At 35.7% G+C, this 27,924-nt stretch overlaps 5 protein-coding genes and 1 long non-coding RNA gene across 8 annotated transcripts; 3 read left to right on the forward strand and 3 right to left on the reverse strand.

Annotated features, from left to right (window-relative positions):
* Positions 1-41: 41 nt before the first annotated feature.
* Positions 42-7,946, reverse strand: LOC124433760 (thrombospondin-type laminin G domain and EAR repeat-containing protein-like). The gene is made up of 6 exons (XM_046983537.1): positions 7,677-7,946; positions 5,359-5,413; positions 3,243-3,331; positions 3,007-3,160; positions 1,496-2,457; positions 42-534 (listed from the first exon to the last, which is right to left on the reverse strand). The coding sequence occupies exons 1-6, from the start codon at positions 7,761-7,763 to the stop codon at positions 241-243; spliced, it is 1,641 nt and encodes a 546-aa protein (XP_046839493.1). The 5' UTR covers positions 7,764-7,946; the 3' UTR covers positions 42-240.
* A 3,590-nt stretch (positions 7,947-11,536) lies between these two features.
* LOC124435728 (pre-mRNA-splicing factor 18-like) lies at positions 11,537-17,732 on the forward strand. Of its 3 annotated transcripts, none has more exons than XM_046985701.1 (14): positions 11,537-11,761; positions 11,847-11,915; positions 12,026-12,055; positions 12,278-12,379; positions 12,634-12,713; positions 12,866-12,977; positions 13,084-13,161; positions 15,166-15,300; positions 15,827-15,901; positions 16,360-16,431; positions 16,531-16,648; positions 17,064-17,101; positions 17,251-17,371; positions 17,438-17,732. In XM_046985701.1, exons 1-13 carry the CDS (start codon positions 11,696-11,698, stop codon positions 17,329-17,331), a joined length of 1,056 nt encoding a protein of 351 aa, XP_046841657.1. In that variant the 5' UTR covers positions 11,537-11,695; the 3' UTR covers positions 17,332-17,371; positions 17,438-17,732. The 3 variants fall into 3 exon arrangements, with proteins under 3 accessions (XP_046841657.1, XP_046841658.1, XP_046841656.1); XM_046985702.1 differs by having other exon boundaries at positions 17,251-17,363; XM_046985700.1 differs by having other exon boundaries at positions 17,251-17,732.
* LOC124435731 lies at positions 17,588-18,620 on the reverse strand. The gene is made up of 2 exons (XR_006945131.1): positions 18,311-18,620; positions 17,588-18,223 (listed from the first exon to the last, which is right to left on the reverse strand). It is a non-coding gene; the product is annotated as an uncharacterized LOC124435731 (long non-coding RNA).
* A 25-nt stretch (positions 18,621-18,645) lies between these two features.
* On the reverse strand, positions 18,646-21,124 carry LOC124435727. Its single transcript, XM_046985699.1, has 3 exons — positions 20,820-21,124; positions 19,952-20,563; positions 18,646-19,446 (listed from the first exon to the last, which is right to left on the reverse strand). The coding sequence occupies exons 1-3, from the start codon at positions 20,970-20,972 to the stop codon at positions 18,832-18,834; spliced, it is 1,380 nt and encodes a 459-aa protein (XP_046841655.1). The 5' UTR covers positions 20,973-21,124; the 3' UTR covers positions 18,646-18,831.
* A 256-nt stretch (positions 21,125-21,380) lies between these two features.
* Positions 21,381-23,992, forward strand: LOC124435729 (60S ribosomal protein L18a-like). Its single transcript, XM_046985704.1, has 5 exons — positions 21,381-21,477; positions 21,937-22,116; positions 23,000-23,129; positions 23,197-23,306; positions 23,864-23,992. The coding sequence occupies exons 1-5, from the start codon at positions 21,460-21,462 to the stop codon at positions 23,954-23,956; spliced, it is 531 nt and encodes a 176-aa protein (XP_046841660.1). The 5' UTR covers positions 21,381-21,459; the 3' UTR covers positions 23,957-23,992.
* Positions 23,993-24,500: 508 nt separating this feature from the next.
* LOC124435730 (synaptophysin-like protein 2) lies at positions 24,501-27,841 on the forward strand. The gene is made up of 5 exons (XM_046985705.1): positions 24,501-24,655; positions 24,985-25,382; positions 26,016-26,207; positions 26,283-26,379; positions 27,185-27,841. Exons 2-5 carry the CDS (start codon positions 25,341-25,343, stop codon positions 27,199-27,201), a joined length of 348 nt encoding a protein of 115 aa, XP_046841661.1. The 5' UTR covers positions 24,501-24,655; positions 24,985-25,340; the 3' UTR covers positions 27,202-27,841.
* The last annotated feature ends 83 nt before the right edge of the window (positions 27,842-27,924 follow it).

Genomic DNA, 27,924 nt, shown 5'->3' on the forward strand with positions numbered 1-27,924 from the left:
CTTTTTTTTGCACAAACAGCAGGAAGATACAAAGGCATATCTCCAAAGAAATTGACAAAATTTTATGTTTCAATAATTACATAAAAAATTACTCTTACATGAAACTACATATTCTTTATAGCGGAGTTTTTCAGCACGCAATACATATATGAGAATTATGCATTCCTCATCTATCTAAAGATATATATCAAATTGAAGAAAAGAAAAACAGACATTTCAAAATACTCGTTCAATTTTATTTCACGGCAAAACGTTTTCTTTATCGACACAACCGTAATACATTTTGTAAATTTTGCTCTTCAGAGTACCGCTCTTGCCATCAAATCGAAACGCAGCAGCAAGGTAGAGATCGCCATCGTAAGAGAACGGCTGTAGGTCGTAAGCACCAATCGTGGTAAGGCCTTGAAATTTCGTGAACAGATTCTGTTTTGGATCATATCGATAAACCATCGAATGAGTTTCGAATTTTGTGGTCTCGTCATAGTAATTTGCAATTATGAGGTGAAGACGATCGTTGTAAAAGAAATGACCGATCTAGTTGAAGAAAATGAAGGAAGAACGTCAAACAAATCCCTTCCTTTCGAATTAAAAAAAAGAGAATGAAACTAGAATCGTGAATTTCCCATAGTTTTCATGTTCATTTTATAACACAAAGCTTTGTTGTGAAAAGGAAAACAATTAAAATCCGTTATCTTTCAACGAAATATGCAACAGCTAAACCATAAATTACAACTATTTTCAGTATTGGAAGATCAAGTAGCGTAACAGGATCGATGTTGTGATTATCAGAAGCATATATTCACATATGCATGCTCTACTTTTTTAGTTCCTCTTGAAATCAACCATTATTTATACGAAAGAAATGAGCGTTAGAGCCACTCTATTGGTCGTTTGCATGTTACGTCACAGCCGCCATGTTGGTCGAATTTGAAAAGGATTTTTCTTATTTACAATTCAAACATATCGAATATCTCGTTGCCTGTTTATTTTTGGTGAATGGTTGCAATCCATCCGTTGATATTTTTTCTGTGAAACATATCTTATTACACATATGATTACCATAATGGAGCATGTCAATTTCTTGTTTACCAATAGGTGGTGTGCAACCATTCCCGTGGGAATGAGAGAACAATGTAATTTTCGCCATGTTGGATCACATTTGCATTGTAAATAAGGAAATTCCTTTTGTTAAAATCATCCAACATGACGGCCATGACGTAGCTTGCACATCAACAATAGGTTCTCTGAGATAGCTAACCACATCCATAAATCAACTATATATGAACTACGCCATGTTTTACAGGAAAGTGATCCTATTCCCCCCCCCCCTCCCTCATACTGTGTTACGGGATCACACCATGAAATTAGGATGAGCATCATAATTGTTGGGGGGGGGGGTCATCTGCACTACTAGAAAAAGTGCAATGATAACATTATTGTTTCCTGAACTATGTACGATCTTCAATAAAAATGTATCGATTAACAATTTCATTACCTTGATTGCAGCACTTGTTTCGATTTCTTGAAATAAAATAAAAGCGGTACCGTTCCAGCGAAAGATGTTGCTATTGGAATACCAAGAGTTGGCAACACGGTAACTGGCTACTGCCAGGAACAATCCTGCCTCAGACTCAAACATATCTACTCCTTGCGCTTCCGATGCCTTCACGTTCTGCAGGAAGATGAAACGACTTCCGTTCCACACATATACTTCGGATAGCACATCTAATCTTAAGCTACGAATGGCGAAGACCAGAAACAACTTGCCATCGTTGCTACGGTAAAACTTCACATCGACTGCTCCTTTTGTGGCCAAGTTTTGAAACACTTCCAATTTTCCCCGAAGCCACTTGTATACAACAGATGTTGAAATACCTGTGTTATTCCTATAGTTTGCAAAAACCAAAAAGTTTTCACCATTGATGTTGAAGAATGCCGACTTGGATGCTCCGTACGTCTTCACACTCGTGTAGTTTACAAACTCGCTTCCATTCCACTTGAAGATGAAAGAGTCGAGTTCATGCGTGCGGCCATCGTAATGGTTTGCGGTGACTAAATACGATTCTTTACCATCAGAGAAAAACGTCATGGATCGGCAACCGATCGTGGGAAGCCGTTGATACATTTCAAAACGGCACGTCGTCGGATTCATGCGATAAATAAAAGAGCTCGTCTTGAAACCATCTTCTGATACATGAAAGTTCGAAACAGCCAAGAAAGTCCGTTGTTCGATTTGAAACACTTCGATGCCGACTGCTCCTCGTGTTTCAACTGTATGATGCGTGTGAAACATTAACTGCTTCTTACAATCGGCTTTCTGTTCAGTACGCTTTATTGTCGTGGTAATAGTGGGTATCGGTGTTGCAGGCTCCAGTGTGGTAATTGTACTCTCGAGATCGTATATGTCATGTATGTGATTGGTATCGTCCATATAAACCTTTTGCATCGGGATATCATCTAAAAGCATATTGTTCTGAGCACAAAACATTTGAAGAATGGGCTCGCCCATTTTTTTACGTTTTCAAAGAAAGGGACAGGGGTGGTAGATCATCGTTAATGTTTGCGCACAGTTCAGTTGCGAGGGGGGCTGCTAAGCTGTTGTTACGTACAAATGTTAGAATCTTACTCTGTTTCTCTGAGCCTGCATGCTAATTGCACATAGATCATCTATGTCAACTTTTTGTAAACAGGCTAAGACAACAGAAATCAGTAAGATTTGCATCTACGTTGGTTATTAATATAAATGCTGAAAACATGATAAATTGAAGCAACATACTTAAAAAGGAATCTGTCTAGAAGAGTTGAATGAATTAATTAATGAGTATTCATTCTCTCCTCCCCAAAAAATTAGCGTTCTAGTTTCGCCATTGCGTGTCACAGAGATATATCAAAGATATTTTCCTGGTACAAACTGACAATCAAGATCAACATTTGTCGGAAAAAATTCGTCAGATGTAAAAGCTGAACTACACAAGCATAATCACAGCTCATGTTCTCCCTACTTACCGATATCTACTATTTTCTTCTCTGCAAGTATCGTCAACAACTTCCGTGCTTGTTCTTTAGTCGTTCCCAGTTCCATTTTAACATCCACGACTTCCTTTGCGGCATACTGACATTTTGAACTCAACTCATGTAACTGTTTCTCCATCTCAAATACCTGATGAACAATATTGGCGGATAGAATCGATAGTAAAATCGATGATGATGATGCATCGTGATTGAAATCATTAAACACCTACTTTGTTCAGAGACCATTTCATCATACAGTCACGACCGTCTCTTCCTGGTATTCCTGGGGATCCTGGCAATCCTGGGGGACCAGGCACTCCTTAAAGTACACAATTTTCAAATTATTCATGTATAAACTACCTTAGATCATTAATCGCATAATGGTTGATAATTGTTGCAGTAAAAAATCCAATTTTTTAATCTTTAAAAGTGATGAACTTCAGAATTTGTTCTTCCTAAATGGAAATCATCTTTTCCAATAGCTATACCTTTGTAAAAAGCATTGGAATACCATTAAATATAAGCCCACCTATCCCAATAGCATTTAGTAGTTGCAGTGACAGCGCTAGAAAGCTAATTGGGAGATGCTTATTCATATATTTAGTTGTACTCGACTGACTTCTTTAGAAAACCAAATCACTTTCAAAAGAAACTACTTGCCCACAACTGAATATATGAATATACACCCCTTCTCCAATCAGCGTTTTAGCGCCGTCCCTGAGTAATTGTTCAACTTCTGACCAATAACGACTCATCTAAATCCCACATAAAAAGAAAGTTCCCCTTTTAATAAAATATTTTAAGTCCTAAATGGATGAATCTCGGCCAATCTGAAAAAGCCACTTGCATTTTCCTTGCCACTTTTATAGCTAATTTTGAAATTGAGTATTTTTCAATTCAAGAGACGATACATTTTTTTTACAGTGATAGATGACTTCATTTTCACATTGCAAATGGCATAGCTACCATAAATCTAATTAGTGCGAAATTTAATAACCTGGGATTCATTCTTAAAGAATTTACGACAGTGTATCTTGGAGCAAAGCAAATTTTTTTTTGTGGTATTTATTTGCTTGACATCGATAAAAATCATCGCGCAGACTTACAACAGCTAGACAGTTGCAAACAGATATAAGCCCTGGTCAAGCAAGCGCGGTTATATGTAGCTATGCTAATCTTTCTGTGCTCCCTAACTGTTTGAAACAATAGATTTCGAAAGAAATAAGTGATTACAATATTTTGAAATCCACGCAACAGGACCACGTCTGTATTCTAAAAAGTTACTAACACTCACAATCACTGAATGCAACAAAGAACTCTCGCTTTTATCAATGGCAAACTTATTTTTCCAGTGATAGGGAGATTTTTGCTCAAATATTTCAAAACAAGTTATCAGTGGATGGAAGAAACGTCTTGAAAGTATGCTAAGCTATGAGATGATTTTCAAGCCACTCTGAGTGTTAGTGTCAGTGAGTGAGCTTGTACAATACGGACGTTCCTATTGGTGTTATTGTGATGTTAGTCTTAATGTGGTGTTAGTGATAGTGTGAGTTTTAGTGTGACTTATTGATGGTTTTAGTGTGGTGTTAGATAAAAGTCTAATCTTAGTCCGTATGTTAGTCTTTGTCTTAGTGTTAGTCATAATAGTAGTCGTAGGGCGAATGTTAGTGTATTGTTTATGTGATGTTAGTGTAGTGTTGGCGATAGTGTTGGTGAGAGTGTTGGCGACGATTGTGTTAGTAATAGTCTCGTGTTGGTGTGTTGTTAGTCTTAGTATGGTGTTACGTAGAAGTAAGTAGTGTTAGTCTCATTGATTGTGTTAGTAATAGTCTATGTCTTAGTGTGATGTTAGTCTTAGTATGGTGTTACGTAGAAGTAGTGTTAGTCTCATTGATTGTGTTAGTAATAGTCTATGTCTTAGTGTGATGTTAGTCTTAGTATGTAAGTAGTGTTAGTCTCATTGATTGTGTTAGTAATAGTCTATGTCTTAGTGTGATGTTAGTCATAGTGTGAACATTTTAAGTTGGTGTTAGTCTCATTGATTGTGTTAGTAATAGTCTATGTCTTAGTGTGATGTTAGTCATAGTGTGAACATTTTAAGTTGGTGTTAGTGTTTGAACCCTCATATAGTGAATTTGAGTGCGAGTGAGCTTTTAGAATACAGGGGTAAAAATTGCATCCTGTCAACGCCAAGGAATATGATAAAAACGAAAATGACACCAAGAAGGACAATTTACTTTACGATCATCCACTATGAGTTATTTTTTGTGTAATCAGAACTTCGTTTCACTTTGGGCTAAGTTGTTAAGGTATTTTAACTAACAGATTTTGTAGTGGCATTCTTACCATCACGACCGTCCCTCACCAGACATCCTTTGTCCATTTTCGTCTCATTTATTTTCTAAAACGTGACATTTAATTATCAGTTAAAGAGATGCGATAGTGACGGCATGTGGTTCACGTCACTCATCTACTTTCACACTAGATACAATTGCACAGTTAGACATATTACAATGCCTGAATTGAATTCTAGACATCTCTACAGACGAGCCAACGTGTTGACAGTGTTGCAATAATGTAACTAAAGCTTACAGATTTGCAAGCTTCTTTTCTCTTCATAAACATTTTTTGCGAAGTGTTTATTGTTAAAATTGTGATGTAAATAATCGATTGCAATAAACTCGGATTACGTGATCCACTTTATAGCAAGTTTTTGGATTCTTTCGACATTTAAAAGACTTTCAAAACACAAAAAGGTGTGATGCAGTTGCTTTCCACATCAACAAATTAATATTCCAATGCGTCCAGATTACGAGCTTCTTTTGAAAATTCAATCAAAATATCCTGGTAGCGTCAGAAAATATGAAAGAAGACTCCTTTCCATCATGTATGTCTCCTGATATACACTTCAACTGCAAGCTAGTGTTTTTAAATAATTAAACGATTCTAATACAGCGCGTACTGCATGGTAATTATCTAACGAAAAAGGTGCATTGTGCAACTCTTCGCCAGTTCTCATTAAAGAAAGAATTTAGACTTTACACGAATCTATAACGCTCTTTATTCTTTAATCAAACTGAGTTGATATAATCAGATGGAAGAGAGGTTGGTTTCTAGAAGAGTTTAGTTTTTACAGTTTCAATATGTTTCATCCAATATCCTCTGCAAGTCGTTTAGCTAAAGATGTAGCTTCAAGAATTAAGTGCATGACATGCTGATAAGTATATGCAATATGATTTAATGGATGATATAATGTTAAATTGGCCTTACGTGAGAATAACCTGATATGTATCTGCATTTAGTAATTAAATAATACAATTCTACAGACTTTAATTTACCCTTATCGATTTTCACATATTGAAATTTACTGTAAAATAATGCTCTGAAAGCCAAAGGTGTGGGATCTTCAATCGATTCATCAGTTATTCATCCATCATCCATCATTTAAGTCCGGATATTTTTCACTTCGTTCATTGCTCACATCTCAACAACAATCAAAATCGTGCGAGAATTAATCGAACGCAACGATAAGCGCCAGTTTCTTTTACGAACACTGGCGCGCAACGTCCAAGTTTGACAAAGTGCATTTGTATTTGCCTTGATCATGTTGCCATTGTTTCACAAAAATATTTTTAGTCTGACGAAAACGTAAACGATCTTTGCCGATTCTTTAATTGCTCAGCTGAAAATTCAATGACATATGTATGATCTTTCACTTTGCAAAATGCCTACCTGACCACCATTCAAAAAAACGTTAACGTTTCCAAAGTAATAAAATAAAATTGTACATAAACAGTATAGAGAAATTACTCAACAAGTGCAATTATATTTTAAAAACAGGTTTCACATAATGTATGAAAACTGAATAGAAAAGAAAATGCTGTTTCAAGTAAACTCTTGACTGCGTAGCTTTTGTCCACTGCAGAGCACTACCAGTCAAAATTTGATGCATTAATCATTCACACACAGAATGAAAGTATCAAACTGCAAATGTTAAAAAGAAGATTTTCGTAGGTCAAAGACTTAAAGTGTACGTACTCTCTACATTTTCAACAATTCAGGCGAGTCCATTGTTAAAGATTAGTTAAGGGAGGAAGTCTCTTTAAAATCGTATGATTACAATCGCGATTAATATTTGGATAAACAACAAAAGATTTGAAGAACTATTTTTGATAACTGTCGGATTACTTCAAATGCTGTTTTCGTGTGGTAAAGAAGAGTGCACTGCTCTTCGTGTTATTGCAGTCACACGTGAATGAAACAGCTCACTGCTGTGTATCAAAACAAACAATGGAAGTGCATAGCTATTTTCAGATATTTCAGCGTAAACATTTTAAAATTCTTTGCGTAGCTTTCCTTTTTTAACTCACTGAATGTGCGAAGTCTTTGTTTTCGTTATTCAAGGCATCAATTAACAAAATGATACTCATTGAAACTGGTCGTAGCTATATAATATAAATGGCCAGAGAGGAAATAGTTCAAAAAGACGAAAGAAAGTGCGTATTCACTAAGTGACCTAACCCCGAAATGAAAACATTGTAACTTTGTCAATCAAGGCAATCAGTTTTGACTATTTCTCGAAGGAACCTAGCAAAGTGTTATACTAACACGTGGTAAAAATTCTTTTTAACTTTGACCAGATATAAGTAAAAGTTTTGTCATACCTCCCTTGACTTCAAGAGAACGCCATTACACGCAATCGTGAAAAAGACGCAATATAAGGCAACTCGACTCCAAAACAACTGCGTCATTTCTTGAGAAGCTCTTCAAAATTTCACAAAAATATTAGTCTCTTTTCTGGTAACGTGACCACAAAAACAAACGTTCTGTTTAAAAGCTTTGACTTATAGCTTTATCATCCAAATGAAAAGACAGAATGATCTCGTTTCTTCCACAAACTGTGTTTTAAACCCCCCAGTGAAACAGCATGCTTCGTTAAAAAAACGTATCGCTTGCTACAAGAGTTAATTAACTCGGGCTAATTAAACAACAATTATCGCGCTTTGATCTTGACAAATGACTTGGAGAGATAACGAGATAATGTAATGGTTGAATGAAATGTAGATTGCATTGAGGACTTATAACATCCAAATCATCCAAAGTCAAGAAAATTGTCAAATTGAAGTAAAGATCGTCGGTGTAACTTGACCTTCTTGAGTAGGGAGGGAAAGGGTTAAAATCAAAATGGCATGGTCCGTTCTCTTGATGAAACTCGTTTAAAGTAGAATCCAGTCGAATTCCCCGTGTTAAGGCGTTCTAATTGTTGCTTTTTCAGTTTGACGAGGTTTAGTTTGAGAAGGTTTTGTGGCTTTCGGAACAATAATTGGCAATCGATTTAAATATCGAATATCGAATCATCTAGCGTAGATTCGCCACGACTTTCTGAGCTAGAAGTTTCCTGAAGACCTGGGTAAGAGTTCTCAAAAGAACTCAGGCCTTCAGTTGTACTTCTTAACTGAGAAACGTGACTAAGAACAGCAGTAAACTCTCTTTCGCTAGGTGGCCATATTGGAATGTTTTCATTTTCGTGACTACTAGAGTGACGTAACAGTGCAAGTTGTCTCATCTCCCCGGATTTGACAGTAGATTTTATTGTAATTTACTCCGGTTAACTGAAACTTGATTAACTCCCATTCCCTGGTAACTGGAACAAATTTAAACACCCCTTATAGTCAAATTTAATATCGTTAACTGGATCTTAATCTCAAAACGCAAAAGATAAACCTGAAGGCTTAAAATTTTGCAAGCCGAAAGTGCAAACTCGATTAAAACAACAAGAAATCAATAATTTATGCATTCAACGTAGTTTCAAAAGTTCATAATAAACTATTTGCACCAAAGTTTGTATCATTTAATTTTATTGATGTGCATTGCGTAATTCGTTATTAGCTACATTAAGTACTGATCTTTCCGTGGTATTTATAATCACACTTGAAGTGAACTATCTGTGTATTGCTTTTGTTGAAGCTCACACTTATAAATGAGCACTGCTAATGTTTTCGAATTGATAAAATGTAAGTTAATAATTATAACACTTCGCCAACTCGAGGACAATTTTTTGTTTCAAAAGTTCCGTTTCAAAGTTATTGAGAGTTTAACTGTACGTTCAACGTATTTAACAATATCTTAGTTGTTTTCCGGCGACCAACATTATGTTACCTGTAACAGAAAAGGGAGATGCCATACACTCCACGGTGGCTATACGCCCCTTAAAACACATAGAATGAACTGGCATGACCTTTTCAATTCTTTTCACTTCTTCTCAAGTGTAATGAAAAAACTAAGTTCACTTAGCAGTTTGCTTATCTTCAAGTTTAAACGTAACATTTTACATCAAAAGTATCTAGAGGACTATATTGTTTATACTACGTCAGCAGTCATCTTTTTCATATACCAGATGGACTTGCGAAATCTAGCAAACAAAACCCTAAAACAGTTGACAGATATGAATTGTGAAGTGACGACGCATATTGAGAAAAAATTGAGATCGAGTTCATCAGAGTAAAAACCACGATGAGTGATGATCTCCTTAAAAACCTTTCTGTGAAACATAAACGTATGCTTCCTCGTTCTATGGCTAGATATTTTTGTAAATGCAATTGAAAAGAACAGAAAAGGAGAAGAACACAGGAGAAGGTTATTTTGCTGCCTCGGACTACGTGTATTTATTTTGTGATGATGTATTTTCGAAAGTAGTTTTACACAAGTGCTTTCTAGAGCAATGACTGGGGAGGCGGGCAAATTCCTTTTGTATTTAGGCTCTTGTTAAGGACATGCCAAGGCGTATCCATTTATCTTCAGCAGTACCTTTGGAGCCATTTGCACGAAGTCCAGACGGCGCTATCAAATGGATAACGATTTTCTGATTGCTTCAAAAAACCATTAAAAAAGGAAAAAGTTGCGATTGAACTTGGAGAATCTACAGAACAAATTCTTGCCACAAACCCAAAGACTATAAATCTTTTTTTTTTGAAGAATAAACCATAATGAATTTTCGTTAAGTTTAGGAAAGTGATTATCCAATGGATATCCGGGCTTTGCGCACCGCCCCCTGGCTGAACTTTATCACATTTGCATTATCTCTAATTGAAAAATCGTGCTAAGCCGCATGGTTTCGCCAAATCGTTCTAATTGGCTGAAGTTCCTTTTCCAGATAAGCTACGGCAGTATTCAGCTCAATTAAACGCACTTTGACAAGATGGTTGCAAACATACAAGCGATAAAAGAATAAACGCTCTACGTATAAGATGCAGGCATGGCTTTCGTCCGTTTGGCCTGTTTTATGTCAAAAAAATAGTGAAACCTGTCCTCAAATACAGACAAAAACTCAACTTAATTACAAAATTTTAATGTAGTTTTCAAGTTTCAACTTTCAAGTAGCATGGAAACATTGATAACTGCTTGTCCTGACTCAAATTTTATCAAAATTTTTGACCAAAATTTACTCCACAAAACTTTGCTGATAATCACCAAACATTTCTAAAATGAGGAAATCGATCTTTTCTTACGAGACATACAGCTCAAAATACTCGACTGAACAAGTCGCTATCGTTTTATATCATTGAAGTCTTTGCACATGCTCAGTGTAGCACATGTCTTTATTGTAAATATTCTGTTTTGGGCGTATAAAAAATCCCTAATCCAATCCTCATTCTGGTAAAGCACAAGACAATAGAAGCTCCGTATAAAGTAAACATTATTTGCATCATGGAATGCTTTTCCACGTTGGCTTACGAACAAATTGATCAATATCTACACAAAACCTCTCAAACATAAGCGTGAAGACATCACACAACCTGTCATTTGGATCCATCTACCCTTCATAGGTGTAAAGGTCGTAGAATTGTTAAGTTGCACACGCAAGCTTTCTCGTTTTCTCAAAAAAAACTGTAAAATTTATAAATCACTGGGAAACAACTGTTGAAATTAAAAACTTCACTTCGTAGAAGGATCATTATGCAAAATCGGACAAATCAGAGAGAAAATTAAACATATCTGTTCCTTACTAAATTTGCCTGCTAATCTAATAAATCTTAATTATTCTTTTAGTTTAGCTGATATAATTTTTCAAAATTGTAAAATTGTTGATCCTTCCAACAATTGCTCCTTATTATTATTCGAAGAGGCCTATCACATTCATCTTAACAATCTTTTACTGAACCATGGTGTACGCACGCCATATGAGTTAACAATGTTTAACAATTTTCCGTTGATTACTGATTGACTTAAATTAAATGAAGTGAAATAAAGTTTAAACACGTTCTTATTTATAATTTGTAATTTTTGAAAAGCTAACATTTTTCTACTGATGATATGATGACATGTAACACATGTCGAAACGTTTAGATTAAATATTGTTTACTATTGTCTAGTGTTTATCTAGTGTCTATTGTCTTGTGTTTTACTAAAATACTCTTTAGCAGTAGTAATTTTCGATCCTCATTCACCATTTAATAAGATTATCACATTTTTCCATTGAGAAAGAAAATTGTCGTAAATTAAGGACGTTCTATTTTTTCAAGTGGAAGTATTATAAATAAAGCTTTTTGTATTCGGATGTATTGACAATTTCTGTTATAAACCTGAAATGTTCTGTTGCAAATCGCTTTGAGTATTATGTATTTGTCTGCATAGTGGTCAGCACATGCTGACCTGAAGACATTTTGATCATTTTACCAAAGAAATGGACTTCCTTCAAGCCGAAATAGACAGAAAAGCAAAACAGCTCAAGCAAAATAAAGTCACTTCGGTTCGTGATGAAAACTCGTTTCAAGATTTGGAAATGGATCCAAATCGATCTTGTTTAATCTGACGAATGTATTTTGCTTGAATAGGAAAAGAAGTATTTTCGTCGGGGTGACCTGGAAAAGCAGAAAGCAGAGGAATATCATAAGAAACAAGAGGTTAATTGTTATTGAAATTCACAAAATACCGAATGGCTTGTTGTAAACTTGTAAACAAGCAACAAAATTCATTTGTCGTTTCATTGTCATTTATTGCTTTTTTACTGCAGGAAAGACGTTTAGCAAAGCTTGGAAAGCATGTAAGTCTTATATATCCCAGTGAACAACATATTATAATAATAGTTCCTAAGTCCCTCAGCCAGTCAGCCTCCTTGTTCAGTTTGTTAATTTTGACAGTGTGCTCTCCCCCTGAAAGTCTTCCCTTGCACACCATGTTACTTTCAAGTTATGTTGTAAAGTAAATATTTTAATGGAAGATGGGATTTTCCGATGAAAAGTTCGTAAATTTTTTTCTTGTTTAGGGTATAAAAGATGACCAAGGAAATTCCTCTGACATTTTTGCGAAGAAAAGAAAGAAGAGCGAAGATGAAGCTGCAGCTTTGAACCTTCTTCCAAAAGATGAGGCAAGTTGCAAGATGGGCATTTTTTATAATCCTAGCTGCATTTCATGGCAGAAAGAACTATTTAGTCAATGTTAATGCCAGAGTTGGGAAGAAGAGCTGAAAGTATGTAGTCTTTGTGAGTATGTTAGTTTGGGAAGGATTAAGTGAAATTTTAGAAAAGTAGATGATTTCTTAGATGATTCCAAGTTGTTTTGGTTGTCTTTGATTAGGTCAAAATCATGAGAAATTGAACATAAAAAATTATTCTTCATCAGGTTATTCGGCGTCTTAGAGAAAGGGGAGAACCAATCAGATTGTTTGGTGAATCAGACCAAGAAACAGCAAAGAGATTGAAGTAAATAAGTTTCAACTTAGCTTGGTATTTTTTGAATCACAACTCTATGATATTGTACTAACACGCATCTGTAAATTCATTTACATTCCTTTAAAATGAAGTCCAGGCATCAATGTTTTAAATGTAAAATATTTTAAAATTTCACTTTGAAGGTTGCTGGAGATGCTGGCTCCAGACATTAATAAAGGTCTGAGAAATGACTTTCGTGAAGCAATGGAGCAGGTTGACCAAGATTATCTCGATGACATACTAAAACAACAACAGGTATTTGATCATTCGAATGTGCGGGACTGAAAGCTACCTGTAGGTACACGTATGTATCAGTATGTATATGTACCTATCTATGTGGTGATTTAAATTACTTTTGTAGGGTGCTAACAGTGAAGATGTGGAACAAGAGAACAACATCAAGGTTAAAAATGATGGCACAACCTTTGAAAGCATCCAGGTAAAGTTAGAAACATATGCAAGGATTGCCAACTCTTATTTCACATTGGTGTCATATTGTCCATTTATATAAATCTAATTGGCCATTAATAAATGGTGAAATCTTCCTGAAGGCTCCCATTTGAATATTTCTTCTTTTCCGGCTTCTCCTCTTTGGGATTACCACAGCAAATCATCCGCCTCACATATTTCTGTTTAATTTATCCTTTTGTCTGAATTCATGTCCTCTTCCAATGTGTCCGTCTATATCTTCTTTGGTATTTCTCTAGCACTCTTAATTTATCTTCTCTAAATCAGCATCCTTCTATGTACCTTTAGGCTTTTAGTTATCTTCTCTAAATCAACATCCTTCTATGTACCTTTAGGCTTTTAGTTATCTTCTCTAAATCAACATCCTTCTATGTACCTGTAGGCTTTTAGTTATCTTCTCTAAATCAGCATCCTTCTATGTACCTTTAGGCTTTTAGTTATCTTCTCTAAATCAACATCCTTCTATGTACCTGTAGGCTTTTAGTTATCTTCTCTAAATCGACATCCTTCTATGTACCTGTAGGCTTTTAGTTATCTTCTCTAAATCAGCATCCTTCTATGTACTTGTAGGCTTTTAGTTATCTTTTCTAAATCAGCATCCTTCTATGTACCTTTAGGCTTTTAGTTATCTTCTCTAAATCAACATCCTTCTATGTACCTGTAGGCTTTTAGTTATCTTCTCTAAATCAGCATCCTTCTATGTACCTGTAGGCTTTTAGTTATCTTCTGTAAATCAACATCCTTCTATGTACCTGTAGGCTTTTAGTTATCTCTCTAAATCAACATCCTTCTATGTACCTGTAGGCTTTTAGTTATCTTCTGTAAATCAGCATCCTTCTATGTACCTGTAGGCTTTTAGTTATCTTCTCTAAATCAGCATCCTTCTATGTACCTTTAGGCTTTTAGTTATCTTCTCTAAATCAACATCCTTCTATGTACCTGTAGGCTTTTAGTTATCTTCTCTAAATCAGCATCCTTCTATGTACCTTTAGGCTTTTAGTTATCTTCTCTAAATCAACATCCTTCTATGTACCTTTAGGCTTTTAGTTATCTTCTCTAAATCAGCATCCTTCTATGTACCTGTAGGCTTTTAGTTATCTTCTCTAAATCAACATCCTTCTATGTACCTGTAGGCTTTTAGTTATCTTTTCTAAATCAACATCCTTCTATGTACCTTTAGGCTTTTAGTTATCTTCTCTAAATCAGCATCCTTCTATGTACCTGTAGGCTTTTAGTTATCTTTTCTAAATCAACATCCTTCTATGTACCTTTAGGCTTTTAGTTATCTTCTCTAAATCAGCATCCTTCTATGTACCTTTAGGCTTTTAGTTATCTTCTAAATCAACATCCTTCTATGTACCTGTAGGCTTTTAGTTATCTTCTAAATCAGCATCCTTCTATGTACCTTTAGGCTTTTAGTTATCTTCTCTAAATCAACATCCTTCTATGTACCTTTAGGCTTTTAGTTGTCTTCTCTAAATCAGCATCCTTCTATGTACCTGTAGGCTTTTAGTTATCTTCTCTAAATCAACATCCTTCTATGTACCTGTAGGCTTTTAGTTATCTTTTCTAAATCAACATCCTTCTATGTACCTTTAGGCTTTTAGTTATCTTCTCTAAATCAGCATCCTTCTATGTACCTGTAGGCTTTTAGTTATCTTCTCTAAATCAGCATCCTTCTATGTACCTGTAGGCTTTAGTTATCTTCTCTAACTCAGCATCCTTCTATGTACCTGTATGCTTTTTATTATCTTCTCTATATCAGCATCCTTCTATGTACCTGTACACTTTTAGTTATCTTCTCTAAATCAGCATCCTTCTATGTACCTCAAGGCCATTAGTTATCTTCTCTAAATCAGCATCCTTCTATGTACCTCAAGACCATTAGTTGTTCCTTCTCTTTACGAGACCAAGCCATCTAAGATGATCACAGAGGTTTAATACTAAAGCTCTTATTTCATTGAATTTTTTGCAGGAGATGGCAGCAAAATTTGCCAAAGGCGACAAAGGTTTCGACCAAGAGGTCATCTACAAGTTTTTAAAATTCCTCATGGATCTGTGGGCTACAGATTTAAATGATCGACCATTGGAAGTGAAGAGAAGCATTGAGGTGCGTCTACCCACCCCACCCCACCTTTAGACTCCTTGACTTGTAAAAACACTCCTTAGAAGTGAAAGTCCGGCAACCTACATATTCATGATGACATTAAAGTATCTAAGCAATCTAGTAAAGATTGAACTTTGAATGAAAAGCATAGTCAACCCGTGATCGTTACTATGACAACACTATGTACGAGAACAATGAGGACTTGAACTAGTAGGTTAGCTCAGTTGGTTTGGGATTATTGATTTACGCTACGGGAGTGTGAGTGTTCAGTTTATTGCTCATCAGTAGGGACGTGACGAACTGAACGTTTCCCCAAAAAACCATCTTTGAACATTCCAGATCTCTGTGATGGCTGTTCGTTCACTTCGAAGGGCTTGATAAGAGAGATAAGCGGAACAATCCAGTAGTTTCACGTAGCTAATGACGAACTGAATACCGGGGTCACAGGACAACACGATAACCTTAGTCGTGTGTTTATGTATTTCTATTCTGGAATCGTTCGATAATTGAAAGTGATATAATTCCATAGGGGAAAATGGCAATGGCCACTCATCGACAGACCGAACGATATCTGAAACCTCTTCTTCGTAAACTTAAAGCAAAGGTTAGATTTTGTATGAAATGCTGGTTCGTGTCATAAGCTACTGGATTTCATAGTTGACGAAGCAGTTTCTTAATAATTCTCCACCACCCCCCGGTTGGATGTTGTTTTTGATGGGATATTTTGCTCATTATGTTGCTTATGATCAGACCAGCATATTATTGTGGAAAAATTTCCACGTTGCGTGATATTTTAAATGAATTAACCAGATCATTTATAAATCATTGTTTAATCTGGGACGCGAGCGTTACGTTAAAATCAATCTATAAAAAACATTCGAATCTCTCCCTCTCAAAGGTTTTTGTTTTTGAATAGGTGTACGCATTCTTCAATGCGTACATTTTTTCCATAGCGCTTTGTCCTCCGCTCTCCTTTTAATGTCTAGACAACCATCTTTCAGATGGTAACATCAGTCAAGTGTCTATTTTTTAAGTTAATTAGCGTTTATCTTGCTGTCCTAGGCAACACCGTCTGATATTTTAGATTTCCTCATCGAGATCATCGGTGCTTTACTGGAACGCGAATATGTTAAGGTAGTGTAGGGATTTTACCTCGTAGCTTCTTACAAGAAATTCAAATTGTTTTACGTTGCATTCGCTTGGCAGAATAACTTTAAAACATTTTAATTCCAGGCAAACGATTCCTATCTCCAAATGGCCATAGGCAACGCCCCTTGGCCCATTGGAGTCACCATGGTTGGAATTCACGCCCGAACAGGGAGAGAGAAAATCTTCGCTCAACACGTTGCCCGTATCCTTCACATAAGTCAAATAATATATTTGCTATTTACTGTGCTATTTACATAAATCGACTGAATAAAAAAAACTTAAACAGATTTCTTGGCCGCCTATGGTACAATACTCAGCCCTTAATAACCGAGCTCGAGGTCTTTACGGAGAAATATCATACCGAAGTTTTTTTGTACAAACTGAGACCGTAGGGCGAGTATACACGTATAGGTCCCTTTCAAGGCGAAATATACGTGCTCCTATACGTACTTGTAAATGAAAAAAAGGGGTGGGTTGGAAAGGACAAGAGAGGGGTTTGCTGGTTTACAACAAAATTTCTTCGCGATAGGAATTTGAGGTCCAGGCTCTACACAAGAGATAGCAGTCTCTCATTGTACTTCTTAAAATATCTATTTTTACCTTAACCTTTTTATTAGATGTGCTTAACGACGAAACGCAACGAAAGTATATCCAAGTAAGCTCTGAGCTTTGTCTCTCGTGGGAAAAACTTTACTCATTTGTTTCTTTTTAACAATTCTCAGCGCATTGATACTTGGAAGTGTGACAATTTTTATCAATAACGATGTGGTAGATGTTTATTGATTTTTTTATTTCTACATTCAGGCCTTGAAAAGATTGATGACTTTCTGCCAGAAGAAATTCGAAGCAGATCCTTCAAAAAGCGTCGAATATCACGCCGTGTAGGATACAACAGCCGAAAACTCAAGCGCTTTCTGGTGCATGGGTAGTATGTTTTCGATAGTTTACTATGTTGGGCAATTAATGAAGACGTTACTTTGTGTTTTGCAAGGTTTAATTTTGCAAAGAAACTATAACAACCTCTTTACAGACTTTGAAATATCACCATCCAGTGGACAAGCAGTGTTATCCTTGAGTATAACTTTCTTGTTGGCCATTTCAAGCGTGTTTCTTGTGCGGATACGGATTTACACGTAAAAGAAACTGATAAGTGCATGTGTTTATTTGAAAATATATAACTTCGATGAAAGGTTACACGGTAGCTAAATAATTTTAAGACTGGTATTCCTTTTAAAAAAAAATTACAGCGAATAAATAAATTTCATACAACTGTTAGGTCAAACCTACTACAAATCTTACATTCCTTGAATAGATGTAACGATGACTTGCTATCTATATAGATTAGCAAAATTGGCTAAAAACTGAGACAAACGATAGAAAATAGGTGTAAGGATGTGGCGCATTAACGTTCTGTTGATATAACCGTAGTTCTATGTATAAATACACTGATAAATACCAATAATTTAGAACCCAGTCTTCTAGATGTCTAACTGCCGTGTCAAGATGAGGCAAGGACGCCATCATAGAATAGAGGGAAAAAAGTAAAACTCAAAATGAAAAGTGAGGTAAAATAAAGTTTAAAAAACCTTTCCTATCAAACATTTGAAGATTTAAACCCATACTATGAGCTTTGCAACTTTATATCAACTCAGCAAAAGCAGATATTAGTCGTAAATATTGTCAGTTTTGCCATACAATATCGGCGGAGTCAGTTAACTAGTGGATTGGGTTCTAGATCATTGATAAATACGCTGGTCTTTCTGTACGGTTTTAACCACTACCGTTGAGTGCGAGTACTTGGAAATGAAGATTGGGTTCTAGGTCAATGATAAATACGCTGGTCTTTCTGTACGGTTTTAACCACTACCTTTGAGTGCGAGTACTTGGAAATGAAACGCAAGAAACATTCAGGATGACGAAATTGCAAGCAGAATGAAGACAGTAATGCAAACTTTCATATAAAGGCGTGCACTTTTTAAGCCAGAGTATATGCAAAAATCTTGCACAAATGGTATAGACTTCTAGACATGATTCATGTTAGCCACATTTGAAAAAATATTGAGAAAGCGTCAAACAGTGCCGTTCCCAGGATTTTTTGGGAAGGAGGGGCAGTAAAATATGGCCATGCCCCCCTTCTTGCTACGTCACTGGCGTCAAACAGCATGGATTTTAATTAAACACAAAGCAATAGGCACTCCGTAAAAAGTCAAACCTTATTTATTCTAAAATAGAAATAAAAGTAATAAAAATGTTCACCTTCTACAGAGTGTCTACTGCTTTGTGTTTTATAAAAGAACTCTTTAGAAAGTCGTAATCGTTGATCTTACAATGAAAAATTCCGCGCGCGCGTGGTAACATCCATTTCTTCTCGAGATATGCACCACATCAATGGTAGGATATCTTGATTTCACTGACAACCATCAAATGATCGGACGCGTACAACTCCTCTGGAATTCTATTGAAAACCAATCTAATCATATCAGACAGGCCAAATTTCACCACGCTGTAAAACAGCACAAATCCAATCGACAGATACAAAGTTAAATGCCTGTAGGCGAACCATCTTGGGCAGAAAATTAGACTCCTTACGGCCTTCAGTTTGCTGTGTTTTGCTACGACACAGAACGACAAATACGCAACACCAACAAGAAAACTCGTGAAGGTGTATCGTAACATCACGATGATGTGGTAATGCAATGATGTGCATTCAGTACATTCATCGAGATCACAGTTGAAGGCATCCCCACCTCCAACACAAACCCCACAACGACATGAACCATGCGGGCCACAGTCTATATGACACGTATATTGAAATTCCTTGTCCCCTTGCCATCGATTCTTCGACATTTGAGTGATGGTATTGAAGCGACTGACATAGTTCCAAAAGCTATAGCTGCTACCGTTATGTAGGCCATGGCCATATAGCGTGGTTTTCACTGGATCCAAACCAACACGAGATAGTAAAACCCGATCAGGTCGATTGATCAGTCCAGGAAACAGCTATATAAGTACGTGAGGAGAAGATCTCAAATTCCAAGATTCATATCCTAGTTTCCATATTGGAGAACAACTCTTCATGGCAACTATTCCCCCCCCCCCTCTTTTCCCACTGTGCTGAATTTTTCGTTTCACGTCAATGAGCCGCTTTGCAGTTTGAAGATACGCTTTGCAACTTTTTGAATTTTCAATGACAAACTTATCGTGGACTTATTTCCCGTTAATTCATATCCTGGCTTACTTAAAAAGCAGGAAACAAAGGGGGTTGAATTGAGTTCTACGTTACAGGTAATTATTATGGGAGTATCATTTAAGGGTGGAAAAATTGATACAATTAATGAGAACCTTACGATTCTCCCTTACCATTCTCTTCAAATTATAACGTTAACTCTTCAACTCCCTTTCATCTTACCATTCTCTCCAACTTGCCATTTTCTCTAACTTAGTATTCTTCTCAACTTACCATTCTCACTTTACCATTCCCCCATAACCACTCTTGTCAACTTACCATATTGCTGAATGTCATTCCACCTTTTTTATCCAGACTTGTTGATGGCCACGAATCATCAAATCCATACCCTTCTTCACTGCCAACCTTTTCAAAGCCAGATTGCGGTGGACAACCATTGGGCTCAAAGAAACCATTCATAATCGCTTGGATTGGCCACTCATAGTTAGAATATGTATTGAAATCACCAGCAATCACGGTCCTGTCTGCACCATTTGATGTGATAAAATTAATTAATCGCATTGCATTTTGGCATTGAAGGGACTTATCTGTAGAAAAATGAACAAGGACATAAAATACTTCATGTCCCTCATACTCTATCTGAACTTGCAGCAGTTCTCGTGGAGAGGGATCAGCTTGACTGGATTTCGATAATGGTATATGATGTGACATGACCAACGAATGTTTGCTAAGTATACCAATTCCTTCTTCTTCCCAGCCTTGTATGGCCTTTTTACCAAACTTTGAGCTTTCTACAGTTTTTGTTGGATGGTAAATACGATATTTATACTCCGGTAAAATACTTTGAAGTTGTTTCAGTTGATTCTGTTTGCCATCCTTTTGTGCTCTTACTTCCTGAAAGCCTATGATGTCAGGATTGGCTTCACGGATCTGAAATATTCGTGATGATTAGTTACGCCATATGTACAGATGAAATTAATAATTTGATCTCCTTAAATGATCAATAAACTCATATTCATCCAATTGATCAATTCATTAATCCATCCCATTTGCAAAATAATCAGAACAAATTTTAGTCTTATTATGAAATATGAATACACGGTGTACATCTAATGAAAAAAATAGACCACAATTTCGATCCTCAGCAGTCCCCCTTCCCCCAAAAAAAGCATCATATTTGGCTCACCAAGTCAGCAATGTAATATTTCCTCGAGTCCCATTGAAACATAACATTCCACAAGTTGTACGTTGCAACGACAAGATTTTTTGCCGAAACTCCACTTTTCAAACGCAATTCCAGTAATACTACATACAATAATAGAAACCAGTTCTTTGGCATTCTCGTCAAAACAAATTTAACTCAAAAACTCACACCATGTCTTATTTCGAGGAAGAGAATTTTCTTTCGACTTATGCTCTTTGTTTGCCTAATCGAGCAGAACCAACCACAAAATGGAACCACTGGAACCAACTATAGGAAGCCGTAGAACGAGTTGTCATTACCGCGTTTCCATCGCTCAAAATCAAATGTACTATGGTAATCAGCCTGAGTCATTGCAGCTGCCTTTTAAAGTTCCCCGCCTACGTGACTGTGCAGCGTTTAACCAATTTTAATTGGGGTAAATGATAATTTGCAAAAACGTTGCGATGAATTTTGTTATTGATATCTCACATTTCTTGATATCCGAGCCGTTGCGTCAATTTTCTCTCTCATCTTTTCAAAAGATCTTAAGCAGGGAGGGGACAGTAAGATTTTGTCAGTGCTATTTGCCCAGCATGCTTTGCGTACTCGTTCTCTTTCTCCCCCAGAAACCTCGTGTATAATAATGAAGGCCAGTGGTCAGGTATAGAAATTCGCATTTTTTGGTTGCATTCGGGCAAAGTTACTTTTCCATCTCAATGTAAATGAAAGAAAAATAACTCATCAACCGTATTAACCAAAATTTGTCTTTAATCAAGCATGTTCTTTGAAGAATCCACCAAATTTTGTTTGTCATAAACATGTCGCCATTTTGAATTCTGTATTTTATATGAATACAAACAGTCTTAAAAAAGTTAAATCCCAACGCTAGTGAAAGCCGAAAACAAAATGTTTTGTTGATTTATCAAACTTTCTACTATCAAACTCTGCCATGATGTCAACATGAACAACCATCAACATTGAGTGCATTTTTCTCAATCTGGTTTTCTAATAATGAAATTTATGTAATGTCCTACTCTGAAACGGGCGGCTTGAACTCATACCTGGGTTGCAATTTCCTTTCTCAAAGTAAATTTTCAACAAGTGAAATCCTTCTTTTTAGTTAAAACAGTACAAGGTGGTCGGACGCCACCTACCGACGGCAAAAATCCCAAATCCGCCATTGTATCGCATGAATGTGTTTGCACCTGATGAAGTGACAGCAAAGTCACGTTTTTGGTATTTTATGGCTCAACTGAAAAAAGTTAAAAAAAGCAATGGCGAGGTTATTTCAATAAGTGAGGTGCGTTCACTGTTTAAGGAAAGCATACATAAATTTTTTCTGTTTCCAGTGAGGTGTAGGTAGTATTTGAATTCTCCATATAGAAATTAGAGACCAACAGGTAATGTTCAAAAAAACCATAAGTGTTTTTGATGATGTGACACTTAGTAAAGAAAGCAAGTGACATTTTGTCTATACCAAAGACATCTTTGGACTAATTACAGATATTTTAGTTACTATGAACTATGTACAAACTTTTGCTTTTAGGTATATATATAGAGGTATCACATTGTGGATTTGCAAGTGCAGTTTGAAGTATTACTTGGGGTACCCAAGAAATGATTGAGAGGAATTGAGTTGCCTTGGGCTTTAAGTGGCCGCACTTATCTCGAAACCAATATCTGTGATTAGTCTGAAGATGAGCACTTTGAGTTATGACGAAACATCAATTGCTTTCTTTAATGAATATTATATAATCAAATCAGTTTTGGTTTCTTTGGAAACTATCTGTTGGTATCCAATCTCCATAAATCTGTTGCATACAGCTATGAGTTTCTGTTCGATGCAATTGTGGAATCGGTGATATTTCACTTTGTGTTTTAAAAATGTTTGATTTGTCAATAAAAAATAGTTATTGTCAATATAAGCATTGTGTGAAACAGGAATGAAAGCTGGTAGTAATTAAATTTTCTAAAAAAATGTACCTGAAATAAATCTCTAAAACAGACCCTAACATTGAATCCTATAGTACTTAGCTATTGCTATGATATAGGGTACAAATATGAGGGATCTATTTTGTGTATTGTAGAACAGGGGTAGTTATCATCTAATTTAGGGACTAAGGAGTGCAAAATGATTGTATATAACTATAAATTTTGTAATCATTTCTATTTTTAAAATTCAGCAATTTGACAAAACGCCACTGAAGATAAAAAACTTTGGAGTCTGGTTGAGATATGACTCTCGAAGTGGGTCACACAACATGTATCGGGAATACCGAGCCATGACTGTCACAGAGGCCATTACTTCATGTTGTAAGTGAACATGATTATAAATGGTTTTTTAATATATGTGTTGAGTCTTTTTCTTTGCTTTTGTTAGATCGTGACATGGCTGCAAGACATCGTGCTAGGTCAACAGTCATTCAAATTTTGAAGGTGGAAATCATCTCTGCAGCAAATTGTCGAAGGCCTCACATGAAGCAACTCTTTGTAAGCCTAATTTAATATTTACCACACTATGCATGCATTCTTGGCTGCTGTTAGAAGATTATCAGTGTAAGATTTGAAGTTACAGCAAAATACTTCCAATAATGATTGTATAGTCTCATAGCAGGATTTTATTGAAATCCATTTTTCCGAATTTTTAACAGCATGATGTAATTAGTTACATTAATAATGAAAGTGGATTCATATTCTTCTGCCCCTTTTCCCATCCTATCAATCAATCCCCTACTCACCCCACACCATCCTAGCCATCCCTCCCCCCATCCTAGCTTATGTTGTCACGTCTTGTACAATGGGTTTTCCTTAGAAATGCAAGTATAGGGCAGAGTTGCATACCCAGTTTTTATGGTATCAACCAATTTGATTTACTTGCAAGAGTAAAGATGCAACATGTCTGCATCTTGGTTTTTATTTGTCAAAGCCAAGTTTTGTATTTGTTGTAAACATTTTTGGCCAAACCAAGGACTTTACATGACAAACTGATTGGTTTTATTGCATTTTTCCCTCCTTTCTAATTCTTCACTTTTTCTGTTACTTTGCAGAATTCAAAGATCCGCTTTCCTTTGCCTCACCGCGTGATGAAAACCCAGTTTAAGTCTAAATTTGTTGCCAAGAGACCAAATACATTCTATTGAATTTAAAGTGGATGTGAATAAATATGTGCAAAGAAAGATTGTTTGTTTATTTTGCATGGTGACACTAAGGAAATGTTTTTAGCTTTGCTGTTGTGTTGTCATTTGTAGATGTTGATTTTTATATGGGTTGTTACTGTCTTAGAAAGTCAGAAATTCAACAGCTGTTGTAGCACGCTTCTTTGTGATTGATATCGTTCTTCAGTGTTCAGGCAACTCCCTTGCAACAGATTATACTTGATACTAAGGAAGCTGAGTATCAATAATCAGCATTTTGAAAGTTGTTTATTTCAGATCATTTGAAATTAATTCCCTGAACTTTGTTGCCAACCTCATATACTAGGTCTATTTTTTAGGTTGAAAAGTGTTTCAGAATTGGCAAAGAACTTGCAAATTTTGAACTAGTGAACTCTGAATTTTACAGACTTCTCTGGTTTGAACTGATTGAGTCCATGAAATTTGTAATATAGCACGTGTCAATGTGTTAATGTCACGTGTCATTTCAAGGAGGGGCTGGACGTCGGTTTCGAAATCGAGAAATCTCAAACGGTCTTCCCGGAATGAATTTTGTGTAGAATTATTTACGTGAAGGACAAGGCGCCTTTTGTAATTTTTCGTCAGGAATTCCTTCAAGAAATGGCGAGGAGGGTGAATTTTGAGGTCTTCAAAGAGCCAAGAGCTTTCATAAAGATTTTGGAGATAGTAAGTAAACTTAGCACGGTTGAGAGTTCAAATGCTTAGTACTTTCATTATTTGTACACTAGAATGAGACAAATCTTTCGTTTTCAAAATATTATTTGGCAAATAATCTTTGTGTACGTAAAGGAAACCTTAGGCGGAACATTAAATAGGTTCGTACGTGCTATGAATAAGATATACAGTGCGTTCATTCGCTTTTATGCATGATTTTTGTGTGATATTCATTTGATGGAATATATTTTTATTTAGTATGCAGTAAACAAAATACTAATTGCAATGTTTATGTCATATGTGACTACTTAATTTTTGTGAGCTTATATGTTCTCTCTTAGGGTATTGCAGTTTTTGCATTCTCGGCAACTGGAGGGTTTTATAGCGAGTATAGAGTGAACACAAAGCAGGTGTCTCCAGAAGGATGTATTATTAAAACCCTCTCTATCATATCTTGGGGAAATTTGAGTATCCTTTTGAGGATGGCAATATATACATATCAAACCTCACAGATGCAACGTTGATTGCAAAGTGTATCAACAGTAGCATAATTGTGGAACAATCTATACAGCCTCTGAAAATTGGTGGAAAACACAAAAGCAATGCCGAATTCTTTGTGTTTACTGGCGCTTCCACACTTGTATATTGTCTGATTGCCTGCATTTACTATGCAGTTCTAGAAAATCCCACTGAACACATGTATTCTACAGACTTTGGTTGGTGTTCTTGGGTTGTAATAGTAAGTTTTTCTACCATTTGTTGATCTTGGTCTCTAGTATAGTTTGGATGTTCTGATGTCAATGGCTACTTTGTACTTGTTGCCATGCCATTTCAGACATTTTTTGTTTAATATTTTTAGACAATGGTTCATGGATATTTTGTAGAAGACATACATTACAATTTCTTTGGCTTGATTTCTTTCTATTCGAATTCCGTTGAGAAAATGGTGCTCCACTTGCACCCCTATTACCTGGTATTTTTGATTTTCGTCCTGTATTGTATTAAATTTCTACTAGTCTCCTTAATTTACCATACAATAAAACTTTCCCATGTATACTGGGCTTGGTAATACAATGGCATAGCCAGCATCGATAATGAGGGGTGATATAAATATATGCATGTTATAATCTGCAGACAACAAATGGTTTAAAACACGAATATATGAATATTGCCCCAAATTATTAAGCTGTGCTAATAGCATTGATAAAATATTGTTTGTTTAAGAACTCTAAGGTGACTGACATGAAAAAGGATATTAGGAAAAAATAGTGAAAAGTTTATTTTATAATGATAATGCTTTCCAAGAGACTTGTATCTTCTGGATGAAATTTTAAAGGGAAAAACTAACTGCTTCTCATGATTTGCTTCCTAGGATTTTCTTGTTGGTGTGTTGATAACTGTATTCTGGTTTGCTGGCTCAATTGCATTGGCAGCAGGATTACCTGGTCTAAAAGATGACACATCCCCTCTTACATATATGAAGAGCTCTTACATTTGTAGCCATGAAAATGTGCAATGTGATATTGCCAAAGAACCCAACTATGCCACACTTAAGGTTTCAATAGTAAGTTTGCAGGTGACATTTTATACCAATTTACCAATTCATATTCAAACTAAATCATGTGATATTCAACGCTAGATCCTTGGCTTTCTCAATCTGTTTGTGTGGCTGGGAAACCTGTGGTTCTTGTTCAAAGAAACTCCTTGGCACAATCCACGTAATGACGGCAATGAAAGTAAGAAATAAGAATAAAAAGTGTTTTGTAGTTTTGGACTGCAGGTGAAATATAGTGGTAATTAAGCCAAAAATATATGCAGATTCGATATCAAAATGATGTTTTATTATATAATTAATAATCACATGAGAACGAAAGAAAGTTGACACATTACAGCCATAGCACACTACATGGTCCAATAAACATGTGAAATGAAGATATTAGTTTACTGGTAATTGCTGCATCATATTTAGCTTTAATCGAGTATTTGTTTCAATTTGACTCTAATTAGCTTCTATTAAAAACTAATTTTAATTTGATTGTAACTATGGATATACATTTTTCTTGATAAACTTGCCCACCGTTTTTTCTCAAATAATTTGCACAATGATAACAACCCATTTGTAAGAAGTATTTATGTTGATTTAACATTCTATTGACCATTTCCCCTTTGAAATACTATACCTTCTTACACTAATGTTTTATGAAAACAGCAGCAGATCCAAGAATTAGGCAAAATAAATTATAACTGTTGATTTCAAATTCCAAATACCTTTATAGCAAAGTCATTGGTTATGAATTTCTTAAGAATAAAAATCAACCAATTGATGTGTTGGAGTAATTTATTTTGCCTAAAGCAACGTGAAAACACATTGGGTTAATGTTAAAACACATTGGGTTAAATAATGCTAATGCTGGGACAGATGGGTTTTGGCATTTATTTTTTGTGGATGAATTGATGGATAGGCATTGTCTTATCTCTCCTCATGCAATAATTCACAACAAAAACCTTGTTTCCCATTGCAATTTTACTTTTCGTTTTTAGGAGAGCCTGTTCAGTAACTTCCGATGTTGGTTTCAATTTGTGAAAGATTTTTCGAACAAACATTGTCATGCGTATTTATCTAGAAAGATTTAATGAATTGTTTGATGGTGTTTCTTGATTTAAATGTCTTGTGTCACGCTGTCAAATGCTGCAGTATATATTAACGTTTGATATTGTTGTGATATCTATTTCTTTTTCAACTTCAAATGAATTTTGGAATGAGTTTTACACCTGGGACTTCATAGTATGATAGTAGATTCTTTCGTATGTGTACCTCTGATTTCAGTCTCAGATTATTTTCAGTCTATATAGATCAAGTTAAGTTCCATCAAAATCTGGAGTGATATTTTGATCAGGAATTGAAACTCATTCCAAATCAATTTAGCCAGCTTTTAGTTTGTTGTAAGCGTTGCAAAATTTTCACAAGTAGTTACGCACTGTTATATTAATGACGTTCTCTGCAGAAGACTTGTAGATCTTTGAACATGTGTTCCATGCATAATGAGGACTCACGAGGCACGAGTTAAAATTTGTTACACTAAGGGACTATGTACTTCCATATTTTGATATAGTCTTGCACTGAAGAAAATTTGAGCATTTATGTATAATTTATTATCAAACTTGCTTTGATCAGATGAAAATGCTGTTTGTTCCAAATGTTTCAATTATTAAAGTAGGTAGAAGTGTCTTCAGAGGCGTAACTAGAACGTTGATTAGGGGTGTATATTCATATATTCAGT

This window comes from Xenia sp. Carnegie-2017, unplaced genomic scaffold (genome assembly GCF_021976095.1).
Source record: "Xenia sp. Carnegie-2017 unplaced genomic scaffold, XeniaSp_v1 HiC_scaffold_14, whole genome shotgun sequence".
NCBI classification, from domain to species: domain Eukaryota; kingdom Metazoa; phylum Cnidaria; class Anthozoa; order Malacalcyonacea; family Xeniidae; genus Xenia; species Xenia sp. Carnegie-2017.

What these genes read in the sequence shown, in the direction of transcription:
- LOC124433760 (XM_046983537.1), bottom strand. Translation starts at nt 7,763, where the DNA reads ATGACGCAGTTGTTTTGGAGTCGAGTTGCCTTATATTGCGTCTTTTTC. An exon ending in GGTGAGGGACGGTCGTGATG is followed by an intron (nt 3,332 to 5,358) that starts GTAAGAATGCCA and finishes GTGTACTTTAAG; the next exon opens with GAGTGCCTGGTCCCCCAGGA. An exon ending in TGAAATGGTCTCTGAACAAA is followed by an intron (nt 3,161 to 3,242) that starts GTAGGTGTTTAA and finishes ATTGTTCATCAG; the next exon opens with GTATTTGAGATGGAGAAACA.
- LOC124435728 (XM_046985700.1), top strand. Translation starts at nt 11,696, where the DNA reads ATGGACTTCCTTCAAGCCGAAATAGACAGAAAAGCAAAACAGCTCAAG. An exon ending in AAGTGAAGAGAAGCATTGAG is followed by an intron (nt 15,301 to 15,826) that starts GTGCGTCTACCC and finishes ATAATTCCATAG; the next exon opens with GGGAAAATGGCAATGGCCAC. An exon ending in CTTCGCTCAACACGTTGCCC is followed by an intron (nt 16,649 to 17,063) that starts GTATCCTTCACA and finishes CCTTTTTATTAG; the next exon opens with ATGTGCTTAACGACGAAACG.
- LOC124435727 (XM_046985699.1), bottom strand. Translation starts at nt 20,972, where the DNA reads ATGCCAAAGAACTGGTTTCTATTATTGTATGTAGTATTACTGGAATTG. An exon ending in AATATTACATTGCTGACTTG is followed by an intron (nt 20,564 to 20,819) that starts GTGAGCCAAATA and finishes CGAATATTTCAG; the next exon opens with ATCCGTGAAGCCAATCCTGA. An exon ending in GAATGACATTCAGCAATATG is followed by an intron (nt 19,447 to 19,951) that starts GTAAGTTGACAA and finishes GTACTTATATAG; the next exon opens with CTGTTTCCTGGACTGATCAA.
- LOC124435729 (XM_046985704.1), top strand. An exon ending in AGGTTATTTCAATAAGTGAG is followed by an intron (nt 22,117 to 22,999) that starts GTGCGTTCACTG and finishes TTTAAAATTCAG; the next exon opens with CAATTTGACAAAACGCCACT. An exon ending in CTCACATGAAGCAACTCTTT is followed by an intron (nt 23,307 to 23,863) that starts GTAAGCCTAATT and finishes GTTACTTTGCAG; the next exon opens with AATTCAAAGATCCGCTTTCC.
- LOC124435730 (XM_046985705.1), top strand. Translation starts at nt 25,341, where the DNA reads ATGTATTCTACAGACTTTGGTTGGTGTTCTTGGGTTGTAATA. An exon ending in GGTGTTCTTGGGTTGTAATA is followed by an intron (nt 25,383 to 26,015) that starts GTAAGTTTTTCT and finishes TTTGCTTCCTAG; the next exon opens with GATTTTCTTGTTGGTGTGTT. An exon ending in CCACACTTAAGGTTTCAATA is followed by an intron (nt 26,208 to 26,282) that starts GTAAGTTTGCAG and finishes ATTCAACGCTAG; the next exon opens with ATCCTTGGCTTTCTCAATCT.